Source organism: Gorilla gorilla, chromosome 19 (assembly GCF_029281585.2).
Source record: "Gorilla gorilla gorilla isolate KB3781 chromosome 19, NHGRI_mGorGor1-v2.1_pri, whole genome shotgun sequence".
In the NCBI taxonomy this organism is placed as follows: Eukaryota; Metazoa; Chordata; class Mammalia; order Primates; family Hominidae; genus Gorilla; species Gorilla gorilla.
In genome coordinates, this window is record NC_073243.2 from 31,219,612 (window position 1) to 31,247,171 (window position 27,560).

The 27,560-nt window shown below is 36.0% G+C and overlaps 1 protein-coding gene across 6 annotated transcripts in view; it reads right to left on the reverse strand.

Moving 5' to 3' along the window:
• The window catches only part of ZFYVE16 (zinc finger FYVE-type containing 16), a 74,321-nt gene that overhangs the window by 14,797 nt on the left and 31,964 nt on the right, over positions 1-27,560 (reverse strand). For all 6 annotated transcript variants that reach the window (XM_055366945.2, XM_055366943.2, XM_019013615.4 and 3 more), the window contains 12 exons: positions 25,171-27,422; positions 24,151-24,247; positions 20,892-21,053; positions 18,758-18,900; positions 15,764-16,142; positions 14,466-14,588; positions 13,593-13,748; positions 12,469-12,693; positions 8,420-8,502; positions 7,623-7,727; positions 7,097-7,244; positions 4,693-4,773 (listed from right to left, as the gene is read on the reverse strand). In XM_055366945.2, the coding sequence (XP_055222920.2) occupies positions 4,693-4,773; positions 7,097-7,244; positions 7,623-7,727; positions 8,420-8,502; positions 12,469-12,693; positions 13,593-13,748; positions 14,466-14,588; positions 15,764-16,142; positions 18,758-18,900; positions 20,892-21,053; positions 24,151-24,247; positions 25,171-27,422 (3,954 nt within the window). The remainder of the gene's footprint in view (positions 1-4,692; positions 4,774-7,096; positions 7,245-7,622; positions 7,728-8,419; positions 8,503-12,468; positions 12,694-13,592; positions 13,749-14,465; positions 14,589-15,763; positions 16,143-18,757; positions 18,901-20,891; positions 21,054-24,150; positions 24,248-25,170; positions 27,423-27,560) is intronic.

Genomic DNA, 27,560 nt, shown 5'->3' on the forward strand with positions numbered 1-27,560 from the left:
ACAGACTAATACAGTAAATTGACACCCCAGAGAGTGGGGTGTTGCTATAAAGATACTTAAAATGTGGAAGTGACTTTGGAACTTGGTAACAGGCAGAGGGTGGAACAGTTTGGAGGGCTCAGAAGAAGAGAGGAAGATGTGGGAAAGTTTGAAACTTCCTAGAGACTTGTTGAATGGCTCTGACCAAAATGCTGATAGTGATATGGACAATGAAGTCCAGGCTGAGGTGATCTCAGATGGAGATGAGGAACTTGTTGGGAACTAGAATAAAGGTGACTGTTGCTATGCTTTGGCAAAGAGACTGGCAGAATTTTGCCCCTGCCCTAGAGATCTGAGGAACTTTGAAGTTGAGAGAGATAATTTAGGGTATCTGGCCGAAGAAATCTCTAAGCAGCAAAGCATTCAAGAGGTGATTTGGGGGCTCTAAAAAGCATTCAGTTTTATGCATTCACAAAGAGATACTTTGGAACTGGAACTTATGTTTAAAAGGGAAGCAGAGCATAAAAGTTTGGAAAATTTGCAGCCTGATAACGCGATAAAGAAAAACCCATTTTCTGAGGAGAAATTCAAGCTGGCTGCAGAAATTTGCGTTAAGTAATGAGAAGCCAAACATTAATCCCCAAGACAATGGGGAAAATGTCTCTAGGGCATATCAGAGACCTTCACAACAGTCCCTCCCATTACAGGCCTGGAGGCCTGGGAGATAAAAATGGTTTTGTGGGCCAGGTACAGGGCCTTGCTGCTTTGTGTAGTCTCAGGACTTGGTGCCCAGTGTACCACTCGTGGCTAAAGGGGCCAAAATATAGCTCAGGCCATTGCTTCAAAGGGCACATGCCCCAAGCTTTGGTGGCTTACAGGTGGTGTTGGGCCTACAGGTGTACAGAAGTCAAGAATTGTGGTTTGGGAACCTCCACCTAGATTTCAGAGGATGTACAGAAATGCCTGGATGTCCAGGCAGAAGTTTGCTGCAGGGGTGGAACCCTCATGGAGAACCTCTGCTAGGGCAGTGCAGAAGGGAAATGTACCCACAAAGAGTTCCCACTGGGGCACTGCCTAGTGGAGCTGTGAGAAGAGGGTCACCATCCTCCAGACCCCAGAATGGTAGATCCACCAACAGCTTGCACTGTGTGCTTGGAAAAGTGCCAGACAATGCCAGCACATGAAAGCAGCTGGGAGAGGCTGTACCCTGCAAAGCTACAGGGCTGGAGCTGCCCATGGCTGTAGAAGCCCACCTTTTACATCAGCATGACCTGGATGTGAGACATGGAGTCAAAGGAGATCATTTCAGAGGTATAAGATTTGACTGCCCTGCTGGATTTCAGACTTGCATGGGGCCTGTAGCCCCTTCAGTTTGGCCAATTTCTCACATTTGGAATGGGTGTATTTACCCAACGCCTGTACCCCAAATGTATCTAGGAAGTAACTAACTTGCTTTTGATTTTACAAGCTCATAGGCAGAAGGGACTTGCCTTGTCTCAGATGAGACTTTGGACTTGGACTTTTGGGTTAATGCTGGAATGTGTTAAGACTTTCGGAGACTGTTGCAAAGGCATGTTTGTGTCTTGAAATGTGAGGACATGAGATTTGGGAGGGGCCAGGGGAGGAATGATATAGTTAGCCTTTGTGTCCCCACCCAAATCTCATTTTGAATTGTAATCCCCATAATCCCTATAATCCCCGCATGTCAAGGGAGAGACCGGGTGGAGGTAAATGGATCATGGGGGCAGTTTCCCCCATGCTGTTCTAATGATAGCAAGTGAGTTCTCACAAGATCTGATGGTTTTATAAGGGGCTCTTCCCCCTTAACTCAGCACTTCTCCTTCCTGCTGCCTTGTGAAGAAGGTGCCTTGCTTCCCCTTCACCTTCCACCATGACTGTATAAGTTTCCTGAAGCCTCCCCAGCCACGCTGAACTGTGAGTCAATTAAACCTCTGTCTTTTATAAATTACCCAGTCTCAGGCAGTTCTTTATAGCAGTGTGAAAACGGACTCATACACTTAGAATGCCACATATTACCATAATTGATTTAAAAATGATTAGAAAATCCAAATGTATGGACAGAATTGTGTCTCCCCAGAATTCGTATGTTGAAGCCCTAACCCTGAAATGTAACTGTATTTGGAGTTGGGCCTTTAAGGAGTTAATTAAAGCTAAATGAAGTCATAAAGGTGAGGCCTTAATCTGAAAGGACTGGTGTTTTTTTTTTTGTTTTTTTTTTGTTTTTTTTTGAGACAGTCTCTCTCACCCAGGCTGGAGTGCAATGGTGCAATCTCGGCTCACTGCAATCTCCACCTCCCGGGTTCACACCATTCTCTTGACTCAGCCTCCCGAGTAGCTGGGACTACAGGCGCCCGCCACCACGCCTGACTAACTTTTTGTATTTTTAGTAGAGATGAGGTTTCACCATGTTGGCCAGGCTCAAACTCCTGACCTCAAATGATCCACCTGCCTCAGCCTCCCTAAGAGCTGGGATTACAGGTGTGACCCACCACACCCAGCCTAGGACTGGTGTTCTTATAAGAAGAAGAGATACTGGAGCTCTCTCTGAGAGTCACACAGAGAAAAGGCCACAAGCCAAGGAGACAAGCCTTACCAGAAACCAACCCTGTTGGCACCTTGATCTTGGACTTCTAGCCTCTAGAATTGTGAGAAAATAAATTTATGCTTTTTACGCTACTCAATCTGTTGTATTTTGTTATGGCAGCCCAAACTGATTAAGATGAAGTAATCACAAAAAGAACTGAAAATATTCATAATTAAAAGAGTAGACATAATTATTTGCAGTGACTGGATCTTATTTGGATACTGATTTGAACAAACATTTTAAGAAGTGAGAAAATGGGGGTAATGTGACTACTGATTGGATATACAGGAATTATTGATAAAATATTTATGTGTGATAATACAGGTGTCCCTTATCTGAAGCGCATAGGGCCAGAAGTGTTTCAGATTTCAGATTTTTTTTGGATTTTGGAATATTTGCATTATATACTTAGCAGTTGAGCATCTGAAATTGAAAGGTGAAATCTGAAATGCTCTAATGAGCACTTCTATAGAGTGTCATGTCGGCACTCAAAGAGTTTAGGATTTTGAAGCATTTCAGATTTCAGATTTTTGGATTTGGAATGCCTAATCTGTAGTTTTGTGGTTATGTTTCTAAAAAAATACTTTTTCTTTTAAAAATATAGTATTTGTGAATGAAATGATATAGTAAAAATAATACAATGAGAGGAGAGTAGAAGGAGTATGGATAAAGTAGGATTGGCTATAAATTGATAATTGTCAAAGGTGGGTGATGGTTCCATTAATGTTTATCATATTATCCTTTTTTGCTTTTATACATGCTTGACTTTTTCACAGTAAAAGCGAAAATGTTTACAATGATAATAAAATAGTATGGAATCGGTACAGAGTTAAGCAAACTGACTAAAACAAAACAAAAGCTAAGAACATAGCTCAGAAACGGATTCTTGTGCAAATAAAACATGCTATGTGACAGAGATAGCATTAACAATTACCAGGGCAAAGGGAAAATTCAATATCTGATGCTGGATCAACTCCTATTCAAATGACAAAAAAAGTCACTGGATTTCTCTACCTCACACAGCACATAAAATTAAATTCCAGATAAATTAGGGACTTAAGTGTGAAAGGCAAAACTTTAAATCTCGAAGACAACATAGGAGAATATCTTTCAAAACTGTATGATAGATTTCTTAAATAAAAAACATTATCCATAAGAGTCATAAATTATTCTGTATTAAAATGAGAATTTCTATTTAAAAGACACTAAAAATGGGAGAGGAGGAATATAAAATACATAAAATTATGTAACTACAAGTCAGTCAGAAAAAGACGCACAATCCAATAGAAAAAAGGGCAAAAGATATGAGCAGACATTTCACAGAAGAGGCAACATGCATGTCCAATAAATATGTAATAGGATGCCCTGCTTATTAATTAGGGATATGCTAATTATGACTATATTCAGAGATACCTACAGGATTGACACAAATTAAGCAGTCTGATAATATCATGTTTGGAGAAAATGTAGACTAATCATAAATTTTATATATTCATGGTAATATAAATCGGTACAACCAATTTGGAAAGCAACTTAGCAATACTTTGTAAAGTGAACATTTACTAATCTATCAGCCCATAAATTCCACTCTTGCATATATATTTTACAGAAACTCTAGAATATATTCTTAGAATAGATACAATCCAGAAGTTCATGATCAGGAGATGAAAACATTGTCATACATTCACAAAATATTTAATAGCGTTTAAAATGAATAAGCTATAGTTGTAAGAAACAACATGCATAAAGTTTAGAAACTCATGTTGTATGAAAATAGGGAGTTCCATATAACTATGTGAAGAATGATTTCACTTTTATTTATCTCCTAAATAAGCATAAACAATATGTTGTTTAGGCAGATGTATATACAAAGTAAAAAACAAGCAAGAGAATGATAAACACCATATTCAGTCTATTCACTAATTCCTGGGGAGAGGCAGAAGAGAGAGATAAGTCTTCTACTTCTTGTGCTGGTTGATGATTTCATGTAAGTTTGTGGTACTGTGCTTTATAACTTACATATGTTCTTGTGTAAATATCAAATATATTTTTCAAAGGTTAGGAAAAATAACTCTACATTAAAACACCATTAAAAATGAAATTCATACCTTCAACTATGCTGGACTTAGCAAGAAATCCTGAAGATGTTTTTAGAGCTCCATTGAATACCACAAAACTTGCACCTGTCACTGATCAAGAAATACAACAATTATTTGTTTAAACTGCTCATTTTTATGTTACACATTTGTTAAATGCAGAATGTGGATATGCATATAAGTACTCAATAAATGTTATACCCACACAACTTAAACTAGAAAACTAATTAAAAAGACAAAAAAATGAGATAAAATATTACATTAAAATAATTTAATGCGGCTGGGCACGGTGGCTCATGCCTGTAATCCCAGCACTTTGAGAGGCCGAAAAGGGCAGATCACCTGAGGTCAAGAGTTTGAGACTAGCCTGGCCAACATGGTGAAACCTCGTCTCTACTAAAAATACAAAAATTAGCCAGGTGTGGTGGCAGGCACCTATCATCCTGGCCACTCAGGAGGCTGAGGCAGAATTGCTGGAACTCAGGAGGTGGAGGTTCCAGTGAGCCAAGATCGCGGCACTGCACTCCAGCCTGGGCAACAGAGCGAGACTCTGTCTCAAATAAGTAAATAATAAAATAACTTAATGTTTTTATTAATAATTGATGGAGTATAGTACTGTTTTAAATGTTTGTGCCTATATTAGTGAGGGTGTAGGAAATCAAACATTCACTACTGGTGACAGCACAAATCAGAACAGTCTTTATGGAGCCCTAACTTGGCATTTTTCTATTAAAATTACAAGTAAATGTATCCTATGACACACCAATTCCACTTTTGGGAATTTATCTTACAGATAGTTTCAAATGTGTACAAAACGGCGTGTATACGAAACTATTCACTGTAGCATTTTTATAAACAGCCCCTAAGGATTGGTAACAAATTATGCCCATCAATAAGGGACAGTTAAATGATGTACAACATATAAAATGTAAAGTTCTGTAGAATATAAAAGCTCCTTATATACAAACATAGAATAATCTCCAAAGTGTGTTAACAACAACAAAAAAAACGAGGTATAGAATGGAGCAAATATTATGACTTGTCTATAAAAGCGGAAGAAAGAGGTAGATATGTGTGTGTGTTTCTTGAATATACATTAAAGCAAAAATGTCTCTGAAAGGATATATAAGAACTGGTAACATTGGTTTGGTTGCCTGTAGGGAGAGTAAGAGGATGGCTGGGTGATCAAGGAAGGAAAGGAGATTTTTCACTATAAATATTAATAACTTTTTAATTTTACCACATAAAAATATACCTATTCAACAAATAAATATTAAAAATTGTTAAATTTTAGTGGCAAAAATGCCAATATCATGTTAAGTGATAAAGTATAATATAAAAGTGTAAATATCCAGTATAAAATCATCTATTTAACATATACATTAATATAAGAAGGAAATACATTAAAATGTCAATAGTGACCATATCTTGGCACTTTTCCCTTTTACCACCTGTTTTTTTTTTTTTTTTTTTTTTTAGATGTAGTCTCGCTCTGTTTCTCTGTCGCTCAGGCGGGAGTGCAGTGGCAGGATCTGGGCTCACTGCAAGCTCCGCCTCCCGGGTTCACACCATTCTCCCGCCTCAGCCTCCCGAGTAGCTGGGACTACAGGCGCCCGCCAGCACGCCCGGCTAATTTTTTGTATTTTTAATAGAGACGGGTTTCACCGTATTAGCCAGTATGGTCTCGATTCTTGACCTTGTGATCTGCCCACCTCAGCCTCCCAAAGTTCTGGGATTACAGGCATGAGCCACCGTGCCTGGCCTCTTTTACTACTTTTCAAAATGTATTTTCCAAGCTTACTACAAATAAGTATATATTACTTTTATAAGCAGAGGAAAAAATTTTATTGGCAGCCAGAATGTTGGACTATTTTAAGTATGGTATCCTATAATAATGTATTAATTTTATGAAATGCTTCCATTTAACTTTCAATTTGTTAGGCCTTCTACTGCAAGGGTTTGGTAATCATAGCAATCACTGAAGCCAGTCAGCCAGAGCTGAGAGTAATGTCATTCATAGATGCTGTTTGTTATGTTTTATAAATCAGTCTTATCCTTATCACCCTGTGCTCCCCCAACTAAGAGGAGTCGGAGCAGAGGGTGAACAAATGTGAAAAGAAATACCTTATTTCAGAAAGAAATTACTCAAAGAAAGACTCTCACCCTATGGGATATACTAAACCTAAAGATGTCAAAAGGAAAACAGTCTTCCAAGTCTGTAAGCCTAAAGTAGCCCAAGAGAAAAACAAAAATTAGAAGCAATTTTAAAATCTGTTGTGTAGCTGAAATTTCAAAACATACTGTTTTATCACCAACAATTCAGCAAATAAGTAAATATACATATATTTCCCCTTTGAAAGGAATTCTATTAATTGAGGTGGTTTTTTAAATTAGCACTAGGAACCATGATGCTCACCTTTTCTAGGATGGCCAGTGGCACTGTTGGCCTGTGTTTGATAAATTCCATCATTCTGTATACAGACTAGATGAGAATCTGCTTCTGTACTGAAACTTGCTCCAATGCTAATGACATGCTCATTGGAAGAATTTAGTACTTTCATTACCTGGAAAAAAACAAAAACAACAACATTTATTTAGAAACACTTTTAATATTATATGCCTATTCTAAGAGCAACGTTTCTGGCCAGCTTCATAATTATCAAGCTTCGGTCTGGACAACTCCCTGGGAATGTGATGGAAACAAATGTCTTAAAATAAAAGCACTTCAGTTGAACAGTAATCACCTCAATAAAACAGTACGAAAAAAAAGAAACATGATCAAACAGATTATTTACAGTAAACAAATTCTATCATTTCAAAAACAATGTTTGTTGCCATAATACATTAGATAGTCTAATTCAAAACAAAAAATTTAATGTGACACAATTCTAAGGAACTCTAATGTTCAATAATTGTCATTTGAATAAAACAATTATACTTACATCGCTGTACTTTTTCCGTGGTATTTTTATGCAGCTTTTTCCCATTTCCATATGAATCAACAGTTGATCTATATTATGCAAGGTATACTGGTAATTTCGAAGGTCCTACACAGAATAATTGCATTACCATAAACTACTAACCATGAGTATTTTTCTATCCATTAAATCCTTCTTTAAGAAATCCTTCTCCACAACAGTAATAAAGAATATCATTCTCAGGAAAAACTTTGTAGTATTTAGGGTATCTCCTCTTTCTAGTTACAGAACTTCCAAAATAGAAAAGGTCTTCAAACTAGGCATGGATAAATAAAAGTGAGTCCACTGAAACATTTTTCTATGGTAACAGGGAAACGCAAAATTACAAAAAGTATAGGTGGAAGGGAACTTTAGATTATCATCTAATCCAACACTTCCTATTATAAATGAGAAAACTAAGGCCATAATTTGCTCAAAATCACAAGACTGACTGACTTTACTAATACATTTACAAAAGTTTCAACAACTTTAAGAGGTCTGTATAGAGTTCTTACATTACCTAAATATCCAAGAACTGCAGGAGAATGAATCAAAAGGCACTTAGAATCAGGTACACGTACATGAGGAGATAGTACGTTCTAAAGAGCAATTCGTCAAAAACTGAGCACTAATGTTAAAATAATTAGGATTTATTGTAAATGAATGGTCATTATACCAAATATGGCAAATTAAAGTAGGAAAATATAAATGTATAAACTTTGCTAAATAAAGTTTTAAAGTAACAGTATAAAAATACCTAATAAAATAGTTCAATTACTCACAACAAGTAAGTTCATAATAGTGTGTCCTATTTCTCCAAAAAGAGGTTTTCGGCCTCTGATGCTTGTTAGAGGAGCAGGATATGCTATATATAAGAAAGGAAAACTGGTTACTATCAACAAAAACACCCCCAAATTATTGAATTTATTACCTTCAACTCTCATTTTACAAACAAACATTATGTATAAATATCACTCAATCAGTTCTTAGGGGAAAGTGAGAGATAATTTTTTTTTGTTTTTGAGACAAGGTCTCACTCTGTTGCCCAGGCTGGAGTGCAGCGGTGCAATCTCGACTCATTGCAACCTCCACTTCCCGGGTTCAAGTAATTCTCCTGCCTCAGCCTCCCAAGTAGCTGGGATTATAGGCATGTGCCACAACACCTGGCTAATTTTTGTATTTTTAGTAGAGACAGGGTTTCACCATGTTGACCAGGCTGATCTCAAACTTCTGACCTCAGGTGATCCACCCACCTCGGCCTCCCAAAGTGCTGGGATTACAGGCATGAGCCACCACACCCAGCCAAGAGACAATATTAACACTTACTGTGTATCTATGTATCTACTAGATGCTACATTGGACTGGGAACTATACATACATTATCTTATTTAAATTCAACAACCTAATGGAGTGTGTCTATACTATTTCATAAATGAGAAAGTTGAGACACAGAAATTAATCAACTTGCTCCTAGTGACTAATAATTGGTGAAACAGATTTGAAACTAGGCTTGTCTGATTCGAGAGTATTTCATCTTTTCATTATACATCATGTTTCCACAAAATTATAGGGGGTGGAAAATTATGATAATTGGTTAGAACAATATATGTTTCTGATAATTTAAAGAGAAATACAAAGAACTAAAGACTTTTAAGGCATTTATAATTAATATTCAATTGTGCTAATTTATGAATGGTAGTAAACTTTTAAAGTTCTTGGTTCAGCATGATAAAAGAAATATACTGGGGCTGGCCGTGGTGGCTCACGCCTGTCATCCCAGCACTTTGGGAGGCCAAGGCGGGTGAATGACGAGGTCAGGAGATCGAGACCATCCTGGCTAACGTGGTGAAACCCTGTCTCTACTAAAAATACAAAAACAAAATTAGCCGGGTGTGGTGGCGGGCACCTGTAGTCCCAGCTACTTGGGAGGCTGAGGCAGGAGAATGGCGTGAACCCGGGAGGCGAAGCTTGCAGTGAGCCAAGATCGCGCCACTGCACTCCAAACTGGGCGACAGAGTGAGACTCCGTCTCAAAAAAAAAAAAAGAAATATACAGATAGAGTCAGGGAAACCAATGCCCAAAAAGGGAAGGGACATGAGGTCGGCCACCTAACTATGTTCTTTCTTTAGGGCACCATAAATTCTGGACACCAAAAAGGAAAAGAGACCTTACTGGTAACACAGCAGGCACTCTGAAGGAAAGGAAGGCAAGACTATTTCTATAGTGATAAGACACAGACACATTTGTAACCTTCAGTTCTCAAGTTAGGTCTTAAGCAAACTAATCTCTCTAATGCCTATTATACAAATATACTTCCTTAAAATTCTAAAGAAACACCACATACCCAACATTAGCTGCTTTAAAGACTTAAGTCAAAGTAGTCATTTTCTTGCTAGTACAAACATATTTTGTAATTCTAAAAAGGCAACTAAGTTATTTGAAAGACAGAGGGTCTAGATTTGAAAAAAATACAAGATATTAGTGTGAAAAGACATAAAAATGATAAAGGAAATGATTAACTGCTAGCTTTTTGCCTTATATGAATGAGGGGGCAACCTTTGCAATATGAAGAGGTAGTTTTGTTTAAAACACTATTCTCAACAGGTTATGGCTTAGAATGACATACTATCTGAGTTACAAAGGGACCTCATAAATCATCTATTTGAACATTTAATGGTATTCAAAACCAGTGATCTCAACATAAAACCACAGATATTTTCAAAAGCATTTAAAAATTACTAATTTGAGACAGTTACTTTCAGTCTTTATTCTTGGGACTTTAACTTTCACATTAGCTTTTTCACATTACCTCTGTAACAAAATACACACACAGACACACACACAGTTCACATCTAAAAAGACATGGGCACCAACAATGTCAAAGTGCCAGTCTATGTAAAATCTAGCAGAACAGAAAGAATTCAGAAAACAGCTGAGGTGAATTAACTTCTGTGTATAACTGACAATTTCCCCTCATTACCACTAAATAGCTTATCATAGCTTTGCAGTTCCAGTCCCCGTGATTTATGATAAGTCCTTCATATTGCTCCATGATTCTCCAACCTTCAGTGTGAGAAAACTTACTATCTAGAAGTACTACTGGCCAAAATACTGGCCATACTTACATCTTCCATAATAATTTGATTAGCTAGTTTATTCCCCTAATCTTCTATTAAAAAAAGCATTCAAATATTAAATTAGAGGCAAAATACTGGGCTGCATTGATGAAACATTTGGCTTAAAGTGAAATTTCTTAAGCTCTTTGTTTCACACAGTACAAAACCTGAGATGCAAATTAAATTTTGTTACTTTTCCCACAAGTTAATAGCATCACACATGTAAATCCTAAATGGTAAAGAACCCCCATCCACAAAATCACAGTTTAATAAAATTTCCAAATAGATTATCTCTTTCTCTCAATTTGTCTATTCCGAAATAGTAATCACCACTTTTATAGCTTCTCAACATTTAATTTTCCTCCAAGAAAATCCCTACCAAATTATATTAGAATCAAATGTCTAAAAAGTTCATTAGACGTGATATACTTCAAATGCAATAAATATATTATTTCTTGAAAAAAGTCAGATAAAAGATACAGTGGGAATTCAAAAAAGTTTAACACTAGAAATGATTCTAACTCAGAAATAAGCATATATATAAACATCACAGCAGCTTTAGAATCACCAGTTGTGTCAAGGGTAGATAAGTAAATACACACACATGTACATACACATGAATGATACAGGCTCTATCACCTTTGAGAGACAAACATCAGAATATAAAAATAAGAATCATCAAGCTTAGAAAAATAACCACAATTTTTAAGTACTTCCTTCCCTAAAAATAGTTAGCTTTTAATTATAGTGAGTAACTGAAAACAATAGCACTGCTAACCCAAAAATCCTTTATGTCTGGCTTTATGATATAGAAAAATTGAGAGACGCAACGATTTATCTTCTTAATATGCAGGCAACATAACAAACTCCCAATAGTATACGCTTTTGAGAAAATTTTAGCAAAAGTAATTAACACATATTGAACATCCCAAATCTAAAAACCTAAAATCCAAAATGCTCTAAAATCTGTAACTTTTTTTTTTTTTTTTTTGAGACGTAGTCTTGCTCTGTCACCCTGGCTGGAATGCAGAGGCACAATCTTAGCTCACTGCGAATCTGCCTCCTGGGTTCAGGTGATTGTCCTGCCTCAGCCTCCTAAGTAGCTGCAATTACAGGCGCCTGCCACCTCATCCAGCTAATTTTTGTATTTTTAGTAGAGACAGGGTTTCACCATGTTGGCCAGGCTGGTCTCGAACTCCTGACCTCATGTGATCTGCCCGCCTTGGCCTTCCAAAGTGCTGGGATTACAGGCGTGAGCCACCATGCCCGGTCTATAACTTTTTCAAATGCCAACGTGATGCTCAAAAGAAATGCTCACTGGAGCATTTCACATTTTGAATTTGGGATGCTCAACTGGTATGTACTCTGCGAATATTCCAAAATCTGAAAAAGTCCAAAATCCAAAAAACTGATCCAATACATTTCAGATATGGCATACTCAACCTGCACTGTGAAAGTTTTCTGTTTTGTTCTGAAATTTAAGAAGAAAAGTTTTAGGTAATAAAAGAACTTATGAACATCTAGAAACTTGAAGACATACCACAGTTATCTAGACCAACCTGGTAGTAGAAGAGGGTTGTCTTAGAACTTTAAAAGCATAGCAAAACAAAAGTAGTTCCATTAATCCATTAAAATTGATTTTAATGACTCCCTGAAAGTCTTTACATTCAGTATATTTGAAAATATGCAATTTAACTTATTACTCTAAAACTTACCTTTATATTCTGCACCCAATCTCAACATTAAACGCATAGGAAAAACCTTTGCCCAGGGAATCTCAAGCTTCTGGATAAGAATTCCACAAAGAAAAGGATTACTTGGTAATGAGAGATCATCAAGTTTCTGAAAAGTAGGTGTAATAAACAGGAATCCTCCGTGATCCTTGCTACTGAGAAAACTCTCAGTAAAGGTAATATTGTCCAAGTTTTCTATGTATTTTCCTGCAAATAAAATCATTAGTAAAAAGATTTTAAGTTGTTTTGTTATTGTTTTGAAGAAATGTTCTGAGTTTGTCCAAAATCCAAAAAACTGATCCAATACATATAAAGTGTCCCAATATAAACTGTCTGAAGTTAAGACACTATAGATTTTTTTTCTTATTTCTGTTCTTGCAAAAGCATCTATTGAATACCTTCTGTACACAAAGCTCCCAGTTATTCCTAGATATTGGGGATTATGAACAAAAATTTGAAAATGTTTCCAACCTTCCAATTTTTCTCCTTATGGCATGGTCAAGTGAAAAATTATCAAATCTCCTAGTCTTGTACAGACAGTAAGGAAATTACATAGATACACTGAAAAATCAAGGAGGCAGGCCAGGCACAGTGGCTCACGCCTGTAATCCCAGCACTTTGGGAGACTGAGGCGGGCGGATCACTTGAGGTCAGAAGTTCTAGACCAGCCTGGCCAGCATGGTGAAACCCTGCCTCTACTAAAAGTACAAAAATTAGCTGGGCATGATGGCATGTGCCTGTAATCCCAACTACCTGAGAGGCAGAGGCAGAAGAATCACTTGAACCCGGGAAGCAGAGGTTGCAGTGAACCAAGATAGTGCCACTGCACTCCAGCCTGGGTGGAGACACTGTCTCAAAAAAAAAAACAAAACAAAACAAAACAAAAAGGATATATTTCCATTTTTAAAATACAAAAATCTGCATAGACACTAATCACATAAAATGCTAGTTTTAAGGAGACAAAATAATTATTAAGCTATTTTCAGAAATCAGCAATCTCTTCACAGAAATAAATCTTTAGTATAGCTAGCACAGCCAAAACCATAAATGCCTTTAACTAATTTATCCATTCCCCAGTCTGAACAGTTCAAAATAAAATGCCATACCTTTTAGAGCATCCTTATATATGGTGATAAATAGTCTGAAGATGTCCTTAGGAATAGTATCTTCATTTGGCAAACATAACAATAGAATAATAATTTCTGCCTGTCCCAAGCCATGCAATCCATTGGTTGAAAAGTACCAATATTTGTCTGAGGAAACTTAGATGATAAAAGAATATAACTATTAATGTCAACTTCTATTAGTCAAAAAACTAAGAACAATTGTTTTTGCATTTAACATAACTTTTCAAATTCCTTGTGTTCCCAAAGTTCTCCTTATGAAAACCTTAAATTGAATTGTATAAGATTCATATAAAGTAAGAAAAAGGATTATCATAGGGAGCCAATTAATAAATAACACTAAAATAAAAGATGCACTAAATGCTGAAATGTAGTGGATAAGAATTTAGTTTCAAATAGAATGAAAAGCTGACAGATACATTATGGAGTAGTGAGGATTATTAATTATTAATGATTACTTCCTTTTTAATTAGGTCACATGTCACTTACTTTAAAACTGTCTTTATTGCTACTAAATCAGGGTTCCTGCTTATTTCAGTTACCAAACTTCAATTTATCTAAAAGCCACAGGAAATATAGTCAATTGTATCATGAGTATCAAAATACAGCTCAGTTATATAAGCTCATGACCTTAACCTAAGATTGACAGGGATGCTAATAAAAATCTGTAAGCTCATGTTTCAAGTCCTACTGAACATAAATTTGCAAAATTTATTTACAGTCATATCTGGCTGAAAAACCAATATCCAATCCTGCTTATTTTTCACCATGGCCAGTCAAAATCTAACCTGAAGATGTAATTAATTCAGAAATCCTGCTTACCAATTAAGCAAATAAGGATAAATTATTACTTACAAAATATGAATTTGACATTGACGAGTAGATTAGCATTTAGGACAAATGTAACAGGATGAAAGCCTTCACCTTCAAGAAGCAAAATGATCTGCTCATGAGATGGATGTTCTTCTACTACAGGCACTAAATGATGAAAGTAATATATTAATCAGGATAAATATCCTGTTAAACATGCTTACAAATGAAAAAAATTTATAAATCCACCAGTGGCCTGATCAAATTTAAAAACAGAAGCAAACATGTTTCATAAAATCAACACCCCAGACAACTGTTATATACTAATTTTTATCTCTTTCCATGTAGTTACTAATACTGTAATGCATATATTACATATAGTATATTTATACTGTTGATTAAACAGCAAATGTATATAATTTTAGCACCTTCAAAGTTTGAAGACAAACGTTTTTATAAAGTAGATTCCAGTTTGGTAAGCACTCCATTTATAATTTTTGATATTTACAAGTCTATGAAAATAGTCTAGAGCCACGCTATATATGCTGCTTGTTACCACGTGCCCATATCAGCTACTTGCTACCATATGCCTATATCAGTGACCAGGTAGCAAAAAAAAAGATCTTGACAATCAATAGAAAGATATGCATGGCATACAAAGAACAGGGCTTACTATATTTTTGCCACTACAGCTAGGTTCATGTAATGGCTCCCACTGACAGAACAGAAATCCAAAGCTTCATTCCCCTACATTATCACGCAGAGAACCGCCATTTCATATTGCAGAATGTGACATAATGCCTGGAGTGACAAGTGTCTATCCTAGAAACCACTCTGGGGTGGGGGTTAGCCATAGAATCTCCTGCTTGAAAAGGACCTTAGAAATCATCTAGGTTCTATTTACAAAGGAAACTGGGGCCCAAGGAGATTAACACACTACAAGTCATAGATGTAAAAAGTAGCAGACAAGGAACTAAAATTCCTAGCTTTGCCATCCAATCTAATGCTCTTTTCTTTGGGTATCATGCTCCTAAAAAAAAATAGTAATAATGCAGTGTCAAAATTCTAATACAATGGAAATATTTCTTCGGGCTAAAAGTCTATGAGCTTCCCTCATAGACTTAATCATTCGAAATTAGTGGACCAGATGTGATAAATGGATCATAAAAGTTCAAATATTTTTAGAATTTGTTTTTATATAAGACTTTCTGTAAACAAAAGTTACCAGCCTTAGTACATATTGCAACCAAACTAAGTTAAAAAAATACATTTCATATGTCACAGATAAAATTCATCAGTATATAATTTTAAATCTTTTTAAATTTAAATAACTGCTTCCCTACCTGATCCCTTTTCTCCAGATGCAACCAGAAGTGGGGGCAAACTGTCCTCATCATTAGGTAGAAGACTAATCTTATTGCAGACATACTTGTTAATATCACACAGTAACCTATAATCTGAAATACTAGCAATAGGTAAATTGCTGTTAACTAAGACACCAGTAGGACTAGATGGTTCTTCAGTTTCTGCAAAAACATCATCATCTAGTGTAAATGAACCAGAAGTAGGTAACCCCTCATTTCCTGTGTTCATAGACAATTTTTCCACTGATGGAACCTGAGAAATAGGACTCTGAATTATCTCATTTCTTGTAATATCTCCTGTCTCATTGTTTGGCTTTTCCACTGTAGTAGAATGGGAATGATCCACTGTGTTTACTGTCTGTAAAACATGTAATAAAAAAATTAACAAATCAGTTCATATTCTCTGTTCAACTATGAAATAAGATCACTATAGCCAAACATATCTTTTTAATAAGAATAAATAAAAACCAAAATGGGTTCAGAAATTCTCTTAAAGTAAAATTTCCCAAGAAACAGTACCATTTTGATTCTTCAAATTCAGGAGCATAAGGAATTAAGAAGCATAAGGTTTTAGTTTTACTGCATGCTCAGGCAGGTATTAATGACTTAATATTAAGATTGGAAAAAATGAGGCAAGAAGAACTTCAAGATCCCATAACATATCACACAGTGAGCAAACTTAGTTCAATCCAAGTCTCTCCCCTTCTTATGATAGCCAAAAACCCTTGGGTAGGCAGGGAGGAGGGACAAGGCAGGAAGAAGGGGAGGGGAGTGGTTAGGAAGCAGTGCGTTAGCTATATTCCACAAGAGTAACCACCTGGAAAAAATTACCCATAAAGACTATTTCAATAAAGCCTTTTTCTTTTTAGACTGTACAAAGTCACTATTAAATAAGAACCATTTATGAACTCAGTATTTACTAGCCCGTTGAGAGTTTTCATTAATACAGATTGACAGTGCATGCTAGCTAGGAAACATACCCATGGTAATTACGGCTATTTGTAAAGTCTAGCTCATGAACTCTTGACAAACAGCATATGTTTCTACCAAATGTAAATTTCAACAGAGCTGATAAGTATCCATCTTTTCTCTCTCTCTTTTTTATTTTTATTTTTTTTTTTGAGATGGAGTCTCATCCTGTTGTCCAGGCTGCAGTACACTGGCACAATCTTGGCTCACTGCAACCTCTGCCTCCTGGGTTCAAGTGATTTTCTCCTGCCTCAGTCTCCCCTAGTAGCTGAGACTACAGGTGTGCGCCACAATACCTGGCTAATGTTTGTATTTTTTTTAGTAGAGACGGGGTTTTGCCATGTTGGTTAGGCGGTCTTGAACTCCTGATCTCAGATGATCCGCCCACCTCGGCCTCCCAAAGTGCTGGGATTACAGGCATGAGCCACCGCGCCAGGCCTAGTATCCATCTTTTCTAATATACGTACCCAGAATCGACCAGGTGACTGGCACAAAGTGATGCTCAATAAATCTATTTAATGCATAAAACATTACTAATTCATACATTAATAGGTGCTTCTATGAGTATGTGCCACTTTACAATGAGAATTCTTAGTGATCTGGATTCTATATTATATATCTTCTGTTTAACACCTAGCACATTTGTGTAAATGTAAGCATAAATATCACCATCACATACTTTCTTGAATGTCTGAAAATAACTAAATAGATATTAGTATAAATTAAATTACTAAATCTCAGTTACATTTCCCCATACCACTGGTTCTCAAAATGTGGTTCAGAGATCCCTGGGGTCCCCAAGACACTTTCAGGGAATTGGTGAGGTCCTAGAATTTTTTTCATATAATTTAACAAAAAAAATAACATATCAAAACACATAGAATGTAGAACCAGATGTGAGAATATGTTTGTCTTCTATTAAGCCAGACATTAAAGAAATTGGCAAAAATGTAAAATAATGCCATTATTCTCACTCAACTTTTGTTCTGAAAAAAATGTCATAAAATATTATTTCTGCTAATGTAATAGCCTTATTTTGTAATTAGTTAATAAATATTTTTTAAATTTCTGAATTTTAATATAGTAATTATCAATAGGTATAACCCACGAAATCTATAGCACTTGAGGGTTCTCAATAAGAGTATAAAGGCGTCCTGAAGCTGAAAGTGTGAGAACCAGTCTCTTAAACTGACATTTAAAAAAGGTAAAATCTGGGCCAGGCGCGGTAGCTCACTCCTGTAATAACCAGCACTTTGGGAGGCTGAGATGGGCAGATAACTTGAGGTCAGGAGTTTGAGACCAGCCTGGCCAACATGGTGAAACCTCGTCTCTACTAAAAATACAAAAATTAGTCAGGTGTGGTGGTGGATGCCTGTAATCCCAGCTACTCGGGAGGCTGAGGCAGGAGAATCGCTTGAATCCGGGAGGCAGAAGTTGCAGTGAGCTGAAATCGCGCCACTGCACTCCAGCCTGGGTGACAGAAACTCCATCTCAAAAAAAAAAAAAAAAAAAGGTAAAATCTGCCAGGTGTGGTGATTTATACCAGTAATCTCAATGACTCAGGAGGATGAGATGGGAGGATTACTAAAGATCAGGAGTTTGAGACCAGCCTGGGCAAAATAGTGAGACCACATCTCTAAAAAAAAAGTAATTAAAAAAACATTTTTTTTAACAGTAAAGTCTAAACCAGGCATGGTGGCTCACTTCTGTGGTCTCAGCTACTTGGGAGGCTGAAGTGGAAGCATCACTTGAGCCCAGGAGTTGGAGCCTGCAGTGAGTGTTAATCATGCCACTGCACTCCAGCCTGGACGACACAGCAAGACTGTCTCTCTCTTTTTTTTAAAGGGGGTAAAATCTAAAATATATTCACTATATCAATACATCTCTTATTTTAGGAAGCTCAAAGTGTTAAAAAAAAAAAAAAGCACTCTAATAATCATACCAGGAATTATCTACGAAATAAAATTTTGTTTAGTCAATTAAGTTATTCTTTGAATTCCTTACCATAGGCATATCAGGTGAGAGAGGACTAAAGTCTTCAGAACATCTTTTACTTCCAGATGATAATTTTGTTGTATCTGCAACTTCACCATTGGGCAATATACCATCTGCAAACCATACTCTCTTCTGTTCTTTGGAACATAGTCCTAGAATTAATTGAAAAAGTAAAACATTTGAATCTGGTAATATGGCAATGATTTAATGCCAAATAGATTGTGAAATGTTTTCAAAAGCTTTTTGCTATCCACTGGCAACCCTTGAATTCTCAGGGCTACAAAGATCTAGAGAAATGGCCTTTTGTGATTCCTCTACCCTGAGTGGAGTCTGTTTCTATCTAATTCGTACAAAGGGAGTAGGAGTGGCCTTGGCAATAATATACTATGAAAAGGAATGGACAGGAGATCTATCTAATTCATAGCATATTAGACCAGAGGTGGCTCTGGGAATCACTCTGAAGAGGAGTAGATAGGAGAGATTACACCTTAAAGACAATAGGGAAGGACGATTTAAAGCCTGTATTATTGAGGCTGTTTGTGTGAGTAAGGAGTAGAGACTGAATAAAATTTAGGGACTAAAGTACAGTGATGAAAAGTGCAGTAGACTGAAGCATATATATATATTGCTTATCTATATATTCTTCATATATATATATATATATAAAGAAAAAAAGAAATTTAAAAACCTAAAAAAAGGTAACAGGATCACTTGAAATGTCTTAATATCACAGGACATTTCTTACTACCACAGGACATTTCTTTCTTTTATTTAACAAGAGAAGCATAACATTTTTTGTTCTTATAATGTGGATACTGAATTTTATTCATAAGTATCTATTTCCTTTCAAATCTGAAGGAAATAACTAGATATCAGCATAAACATTTTTCTCTTTTCTTACAAAGCATCCATAGAGGAAGGTTATGAAAATCTCTGCCAGATGATTTTAGAACAATACTTTTTAAATAAAAAAAAAAGGTTCAATGTCTACTTTCCAGAACATCATAAAGATAACTCTGAAAAAATTTGAATTATATATACATATTTTTTGCAATGTAGGTAGACATATTAAATAAGATATCTTTCTTGTATTTGCAACATTTTTATAATTTAATCATTTGGGTTATCAATAGAATATATACATATTTTCAAACAAAAATTATTCATCTTTAGAGCTATAATATACGACCATATAATGCTGAGTCTCCTTATTTCATTATAATAAATGGAAAATAGTTACAGAGTAATAAACTGAAGTCCACAAAAATAGAAGGATTCAAATTTGCCTTTAACTGATACTTACGATTCTTTTCTAGCATGTTACAGACTAATAATTCATATTTAAAGACCTACATGTGCCTTACCCAAGATGCTAATTGATGACAGGTTGTAAAAAAGAACAGACAACTCAAAGATTTAAAAATAGATTTAAAAAACATTATTACTGTGGTAAAATACACAATTAAAAATAGATTTTTAAGGAAACGGAGATAGAACAATTATTTACCTATTGCCTCTCAAACCCAAGCTCACCCTCTACAGTGGGCTCTTGGATGCCAGGTTGGAAGTCTGGAAAGTGCAATTCCCAGACTCTCTTGTTACTGGCTTTGGTCAGCTTTTTCCAATAGCAGGCACTGGTGGGAGACCATAAGGTGGGAAGAAATAAGAAGGAATTCTTTGTTTCTGGTTCCTGCCAGGATCTTTGCAGCAGCACCACCAACAGATACAGCTGCTAGACTCATGATTTTCAGTACTCCTAACATCAAATCTGGAGGTCTACTTTAGTCATCTGAGCACCAACTATATGAGGCCTCTTCATGGTGCTGTGACCATGGCTTCTGACTCCCACATCTGAGATCCAAGCACCTCCTGGTGCTCCTGTACTGAGCTCTAGCCTCTCCCCTTTTGTAGCCCCAAACTCCAGTTGTGGTGGTTGCTTCCTGCAGTTACTAATTGCTGAGGCACTTGAGCACAGCCTTTTTGCTCTTCCAGTCTTCCAGCCTGGATGTGTAACCAATTCCCTGTATTAAATCTCTCTTGATACCTAGTCTGGTTTCTCTTTCCTGACTAGACTCTGGCTACATTAGAGAATTTCTATTTCAATAATTTATCTTTAGTCTAAGACACAGTTTTCTTCTATTACCTTCAACACCTGGTTGTTTAAGTGCTGAGACTGGCAAAGTTGTTGGTGAAGGTATACTGGATGTTTGGTTCTCCTGAGGAGGCTGGACAGTAGTACATTCATCAGAATGATTAGATTTAAGATTAGAACCAGTTGGACTCATCATCCTTTCAAATGCCTGAGCTATAAAGGGGAAAACAATAGTGTTAAAATCTCAGATGTTTTTGGAATTTACTTCAAAGTAAATTACAATAAATATTCTATTTTTCAAGTTGTAAGGAGAAAGAAAGAAACGGCTAATCAAGAAAAAGAAGTAGCACTTGGCAAAGATACTGTCTGAGTAGCTAGCACAGGCTCTTTAGTTGGCAGCATGCCACTTTGATAAGCTACCAATAAGTTATTTCAATATTATATCTGGTGTATGTTTGATATCTACAGAGAATAACCCTTATTACATGACTGTCTCTGTTTTTGCCCTTGTACCCCTAGAGTCTATTTCCAACATAGTTCAGAGAGATTCTTTTAGACATAAATCATATCTCTTTATTCCTCTGTTTAAAATCCTTTAATGGCTACCTAAAGTGAAAATTTAAGTTGTTACAATGTCTCACAAGACCCAACATAATTCATCCCTACCTCCTCCACTTTCCCAGTTACCTGTTTGACCTCATCTCTCACTACAATCCCACTCATTCACTATGGCCCAGCTACCCAGACCTCCTTGTTCTTCAAGTAAGTATTCCTCCAGCTTAGAATCTTTGTTCCTATTATTCCCTTGGCCTAGAATGTTCTTCTCGTACTCACACGGCTTCATTATCTCATTTCCTTCAAGACTCTGCTCACATGTCATATTACCATAAAGCCTTACTCTGATCACATTATAAAAAATACCACCTAAGACCAGGCACGGTGGCTCATGCTTGTAATCCCAAAACTTTGGGAGGCCAAAGCAGGCAGATCATTTAAGCTCAGGATTGCTTTGAGACCAGCCTGGGCAACATGGTGAAACCGCATCTCTACCATAAACACAAAAAATTAGCTGGGCGTGGTAGTGTGTGCCTGTGGTCCCAACTACTAGGGAGGCTGAGGTGGGAGGACTGCTTGAGCCTGGGAGGTGGAGGTTGCAGTGAGCTGAGATCGCACCACTACACTCCAACCTGAGTGACAGAGTGAGACTCCATCTCAAACAAAAAAAATTTCCTTTTGCCACTAATCTGTTAACTATCACTCTTACACTTTTTAAATTTTTTAATTTAGAGTATTATCACAATCTTTTTGTTTACTATCCATCTCTACATACATTCATAAATTTCATGAGAATATAGCTTCTATTTTGCTCTCTGCTTGAACTTCAGAATGCAGAATAGTGCCTGAATACTGCTAAGTGATTCTTCATCCAAAAAATAAGGAACACTGATAGCTCTCCCTTCAGCATTTCTCCAAACTGATCTGCTATCAACGCTGCCACTGCTAAAACAATCTTCCTCAAGTGCCACTGAATGATGGCACTCATAAAATGGCTTCCATTAACCAAGTGAAATCCAAACACTTTACCCTGGATTTTAAAGTAATTTCTAACTTGCCTCAAATCTACTTATTGATATTCACATGTGTGCTTCCTTGAAACTCACATAATCTCAGGACAGCTTTCTCATTATCTACAATCTCTATTCGAATTATCTTTTTCTTCCAATCCTTCGTGGAATATGTCTCACAACCCATGAACCGTCTTTCTCTTCTTATTTGATACCATTATTTTAAATGATCACTTCTATTATTTTCAACCCTAAAGCTGGTATTAACTTTTATTTATGTTCTCCTGTGGCATATAAATTAATGACAAATAGCACCGTAAATGAAACTATATGCTATAAGACATCAAAATAGAATAAATTTAAACAGATAACTAAATAAGCTCATTCCACAGTATTTTCTTTGATAAACCAAAGCTTGATCTCAGTATTCTACTGAATTTCTTTAATGATCACATCTTCTCCCCTCCTGGACCCTTAGAGTCAAAATATGTCTGAATGCTCACCCAAAAATCTGACCTGTCAACATAAACAACGTTTCAAATCTTCATGGATGTTTAATTTCTTTTTAAGTGGGGGGAGATAATTATGTGGGAGCTTGCTCTAAAATTTCTGAATTCTAGCAGATTGCCTTGGCTAACAGCACCAGCAGTCATCTTCTAGGCTACTGAAACAGCATAAGAAAAAACAAAACAACTATAAGCACTTAAACTAACCTCTTCATAAACAATGGTGGTAACATGGAAACATAAAAAGATTTACGCTTTGTTATCTTCCAGAGCAGAGGTCAACAGCAGGGAGAAAAGCAGCTTACCTCAGGCTAACAGACTCACATCAGAGCTTTTTGGAGAATTGCTGAAAAAAGTTATCTTCATTCAAAAGAGAAAAACAAATTATTATCAGGTATTCATTCCCCTGGCTAACAGGAAGCAGTGCCTGAGCTAGTGCACAGGTCTGGTCAAAAAAGGCCCAAGTAATATTTGCTGGGAATTAAACTGTCAACGAATCTTTGAAAATGCCAAGTGGTACTCAAAACAATAAACATGGACTTGGGGAAAAAAACACAACACACACACACACACACACACACACACACACACACACACACACACACACACACAACCTGTGAGAACTCAAAGACCACCAAGACTATTGCTAATAATTGTAGCTAATTAGAGAGCCAAAGAAATAATGGGAAGTGTACATATGCAAAATTCTAAAGTTGAGAAAAGAAAAAAACATGAGACAAAAATGTGCAAATAGTGTGGCAGTCCTGTGAATTTATAAAATCATAAATATTACCACCTTATCTTCTACTCTCATTTTAGGTTGTTATTTTCTAAAGGGTGTGAACTATTATCTTGCCCTGTGCTATTAATACATAATATTGAGTACTACTATTGGTAGGTATCTATAAGTGTTTATTTAGATTAAGATGATTAACATGACAATGATGATGACAAAAACAAATAGGCAGATGAAATGCAGCATTTAGGGACTTGGTACCTGTTAAAAGTTAATGAACTGCCACTCCAGAAACTGAATGCTTCCTTTCCAGATTGGTAGTATTAATTGTGAGAGTGGAACAAAAAGAAGAGAAACCAAGCCTTGGGATGTCCCACCTAAGCCAGATAATTCAACACTAGGTCCTTGCCTTAAGAAAATAAAGAAGTTTATCTTTGTCACAATCCAATTAATTTTAAGATATATTAAATTACTGGAAGAAAATATATCAAGTTAATACTCACCTTTACTAATAGTTTCATAGCAGACTACACATACTCTTGCTTCCTTTTCTAGGTATTGCAGTTTACACTTCCTATTACAACAGACACCACAAAATACCTATAAAGAATAAAATATCAAATTTGTCTTTGTTTCAAGAATACTTACACCTACTAGAGGCAGTGTGGGGATGTCCTAAACCTAATTAACCAAATTCTTTTTCCTTATTGTATAAATCATTTCCTAATCACCATAATCATAGGAATTCTTAAATGATTCTTTTTTTTGTAACTTAAATGAGGTTTCTGCAATTTGATACCATATTTCTGATAAGGAGAATTCCTTTAAATCAATTCTGTTCATTGGAAAGGGAACAAAAACTATCTTTAATGAATAAGTTTATAATATTAAAAAGTTCTCTGTAGTTCTTCGTTTAAAACTTTTTAAAGTAAAATGTTACTTTGTTAAAAAAAAATAGGACTGATCTGAAACCAACATATTACTGAAAAATCTGAATAAAAATGTAATAGGATTTCTATGGGCAACCCTTAGAATTTATAGACAATCTTTTTATCTTGACTGTTATCAGTCAGAACTCAAGGTCAGCTTCAGTATTCTGAACCCTGTGGAAGCCAATTTGCTCTGGAGTGTTTCCCTGGGCATTGATCACAACACTAGCTGTAGATTGGTCTTAAATTAAATGTTCGAGGACAAAGGGGAATCTGACCAAATCTGGAATATTTAATGTGTCAATATTAGAGATAAGAACAAATATTCTTAAATGTCACAAAAATTAGTAATTAAATAACTGTTTCTCATTTCCCAGCATGTAATTAATGCCGCTGACAATGTAACATTTATTCAACCATCAAGCAATCTGCAAAATGACACTGCTTTATATATTTCCCTGACTGGTAGATGAAAAACACTGATTTTAAACTAACTCAATCTTGTAATTATCTGTTAATCAGCCTTTTCTATCACATTGTATTTGTTTAAAATGTCTCAAAAGAACAAAAGACTTAAAGATTTTTATAACTTACTTTCCCACATGCTCGGCAATGGTGTCGTCGTTTTGTAAAAGTAAATTTGACTTGGCAGTTCATACAGTTTGGAGCTTCTGAATCAGGAACCCAAGTAGGCTGTTTCTGGCCCAAAACCAAGCCTTCTTTGCAAGTGTTTTCAGGTACAGAATCTTCATTTGCAATTACGAAACTAGATCCACCTTCAGAATTACTTTCTATATCAATGTAATTAGAGTTGAAGCTAACCTGTGGATCAGCTGTAGAATCTATAGCACAAGTGATTGGAACAACGGTATCTGCTGTGCTGGGTTCACTTTCTATTGTATCTGGAACATCTGGCTTATTCAGGTCCTTTGAACTCCTTGTTCTTGATGGAAGGCTAAACAATTGCTTAGGTCTGGCCCCTCCAACAGATTGACTGTTAATATCAGAGACTGATAATTGATTTGTAATCTCAGACTTACTGGTAGGTAACCCTTGTTGAACTGGAATAGTACCTTTTTCTCCTAAAGAAAGGCCATTTTCTATTGTATTTTGTTTATCAACTGTTTCACAAATTATATTAATACCATGACTTTCCCCAATAGCTCCTGCTTCTGCATTGAAATATATATTATTGATGTTTCCATCATCTAAGCCTTTCATATCTATCTGATTCATTTGCGATTCAGAGTCATTTACATTTTCTTCAAAAGACTTTATGTTAGTGGTCTGAAGATACTGTTCTGTCAGAAAGGCATCAAGTTCAGCATCACTAATTAGTGGGCCACTTTTTGCGCCTTCATCAATATTAAAGTAATCTAAGTCTTGCCCATCCATCTCATTGCTTGAAAAAGTATTAATAAAACCTTCACAACAATCAGAAGACTCTGGGACATTAGTGCCAGAAAGCCCCTCTTGAGATTCTACAACTGTAGAACTGGTGTCACCACCATCCAAAGACTCAGCTCTGATTACTGTCTGGTCAGGATCTATCTTTCTGTCTTCCATCCCTTCAATTAATGACTGAAGGAGTATGCTTTTACATTTTTCCTGTTTCAAAAGATCATTCTCTTTGAATGGTTCCCCACCTAGAACAACACTGTTCTGTATTTCTTCATGTATAGTCACTGCATCTTGCATATTATCTTTATGTTCATGCTGAGGTAAAAAATCACCCCATGCTTTACTTTCAATTAATGATCCACACATAGACCCAGATGCAGGAAGACAGGACAATGAGGATGGTACATCTTCACTGGAAACATGTAAAGCTGAAGAGGAATCTTGGATTACATCATTATCCTTAAGGTCTAAATTTTTTGAGTCTTCTTGTGCAGATTGTTTTATAACAGTCTTACCTTCCTGAAAGGAAAAGTCAGGTAATTTGAAATTTTCATCTCTTGAATTTGAATCATTTAAGCATAAATCTTCATTTTTCGGAAGGCTGCAGGTCAAAGCACTTGTCTTGCCCTCTTCTTTTAAACATTCTGCGGCAGTTATGACTGCCACATCTACTTCCTCTTTTACTAAGCCAACATCTTTTAGTAATCCACATGGCTGGCTCTTGTGTTGTAGCTTGTCTTTGGCATCAAACATTTTGGAACTTTGTTGAGTCAAAGCAGATGACATGTTAAAATCAACAATTGATTCTAACTGATTAAAGATCTTTTTATCTTTTAAATTTTCTGGTCCACTGTAATTATAGGAATCTGAAAGTGTTGTATCTACTTTTATACCCAATTCTTTGATTCCTCCGATTTCTCTATTTTGTAATTCAGAACTGATATCATTCTGTTGTTCTCTGACAGTATCACTATCATGGTCTGTTGAAGAAACACAGGGAGTATCTGACACTGAAGATAAATCCAATCCAATCAAGGAATCTGCATTAGACTTAAAATCATCTGGCAATAATTTTTTAATATCTTCTTCACTATTGGTTGCATGAACTAAGTTACCCATGTCACTTATCAGATCACAGATAGGTTTACTACATCGTCCCATATATAACGGCTGGATTTCATCTGAAGTACCACCATCCACAGAAGAAAGAAGATCAAGTCCTGTTACATTTTTTTCATTTTGTATAGAAGTAAGTCCCTTGAGTGTTTTTTCATTCACGGAACTCTCATTTGTTCCATAGCTTGTTTCTGATGAGGCACAACTATTAACACATTCTTGGTCTTTTGGGAGCAATGAAGTTCGCTGTGAGGAAGCCAACTCTGAAGAAACTGAGCAGTGGTTAGAATCATATGCATTTTGTACATCTTGGAGATAATCTTGTTCATCTGAAATAGAGAAACAGTGTTATTCGGGAGACTTAAATCAAATAAAAATTATTAAACATATTACGATTCCCAAGACTCCTAAACTAAATACACTTTTTTAAAAGAACATAGATTATCCTTTTGCAAAATACAAATCAC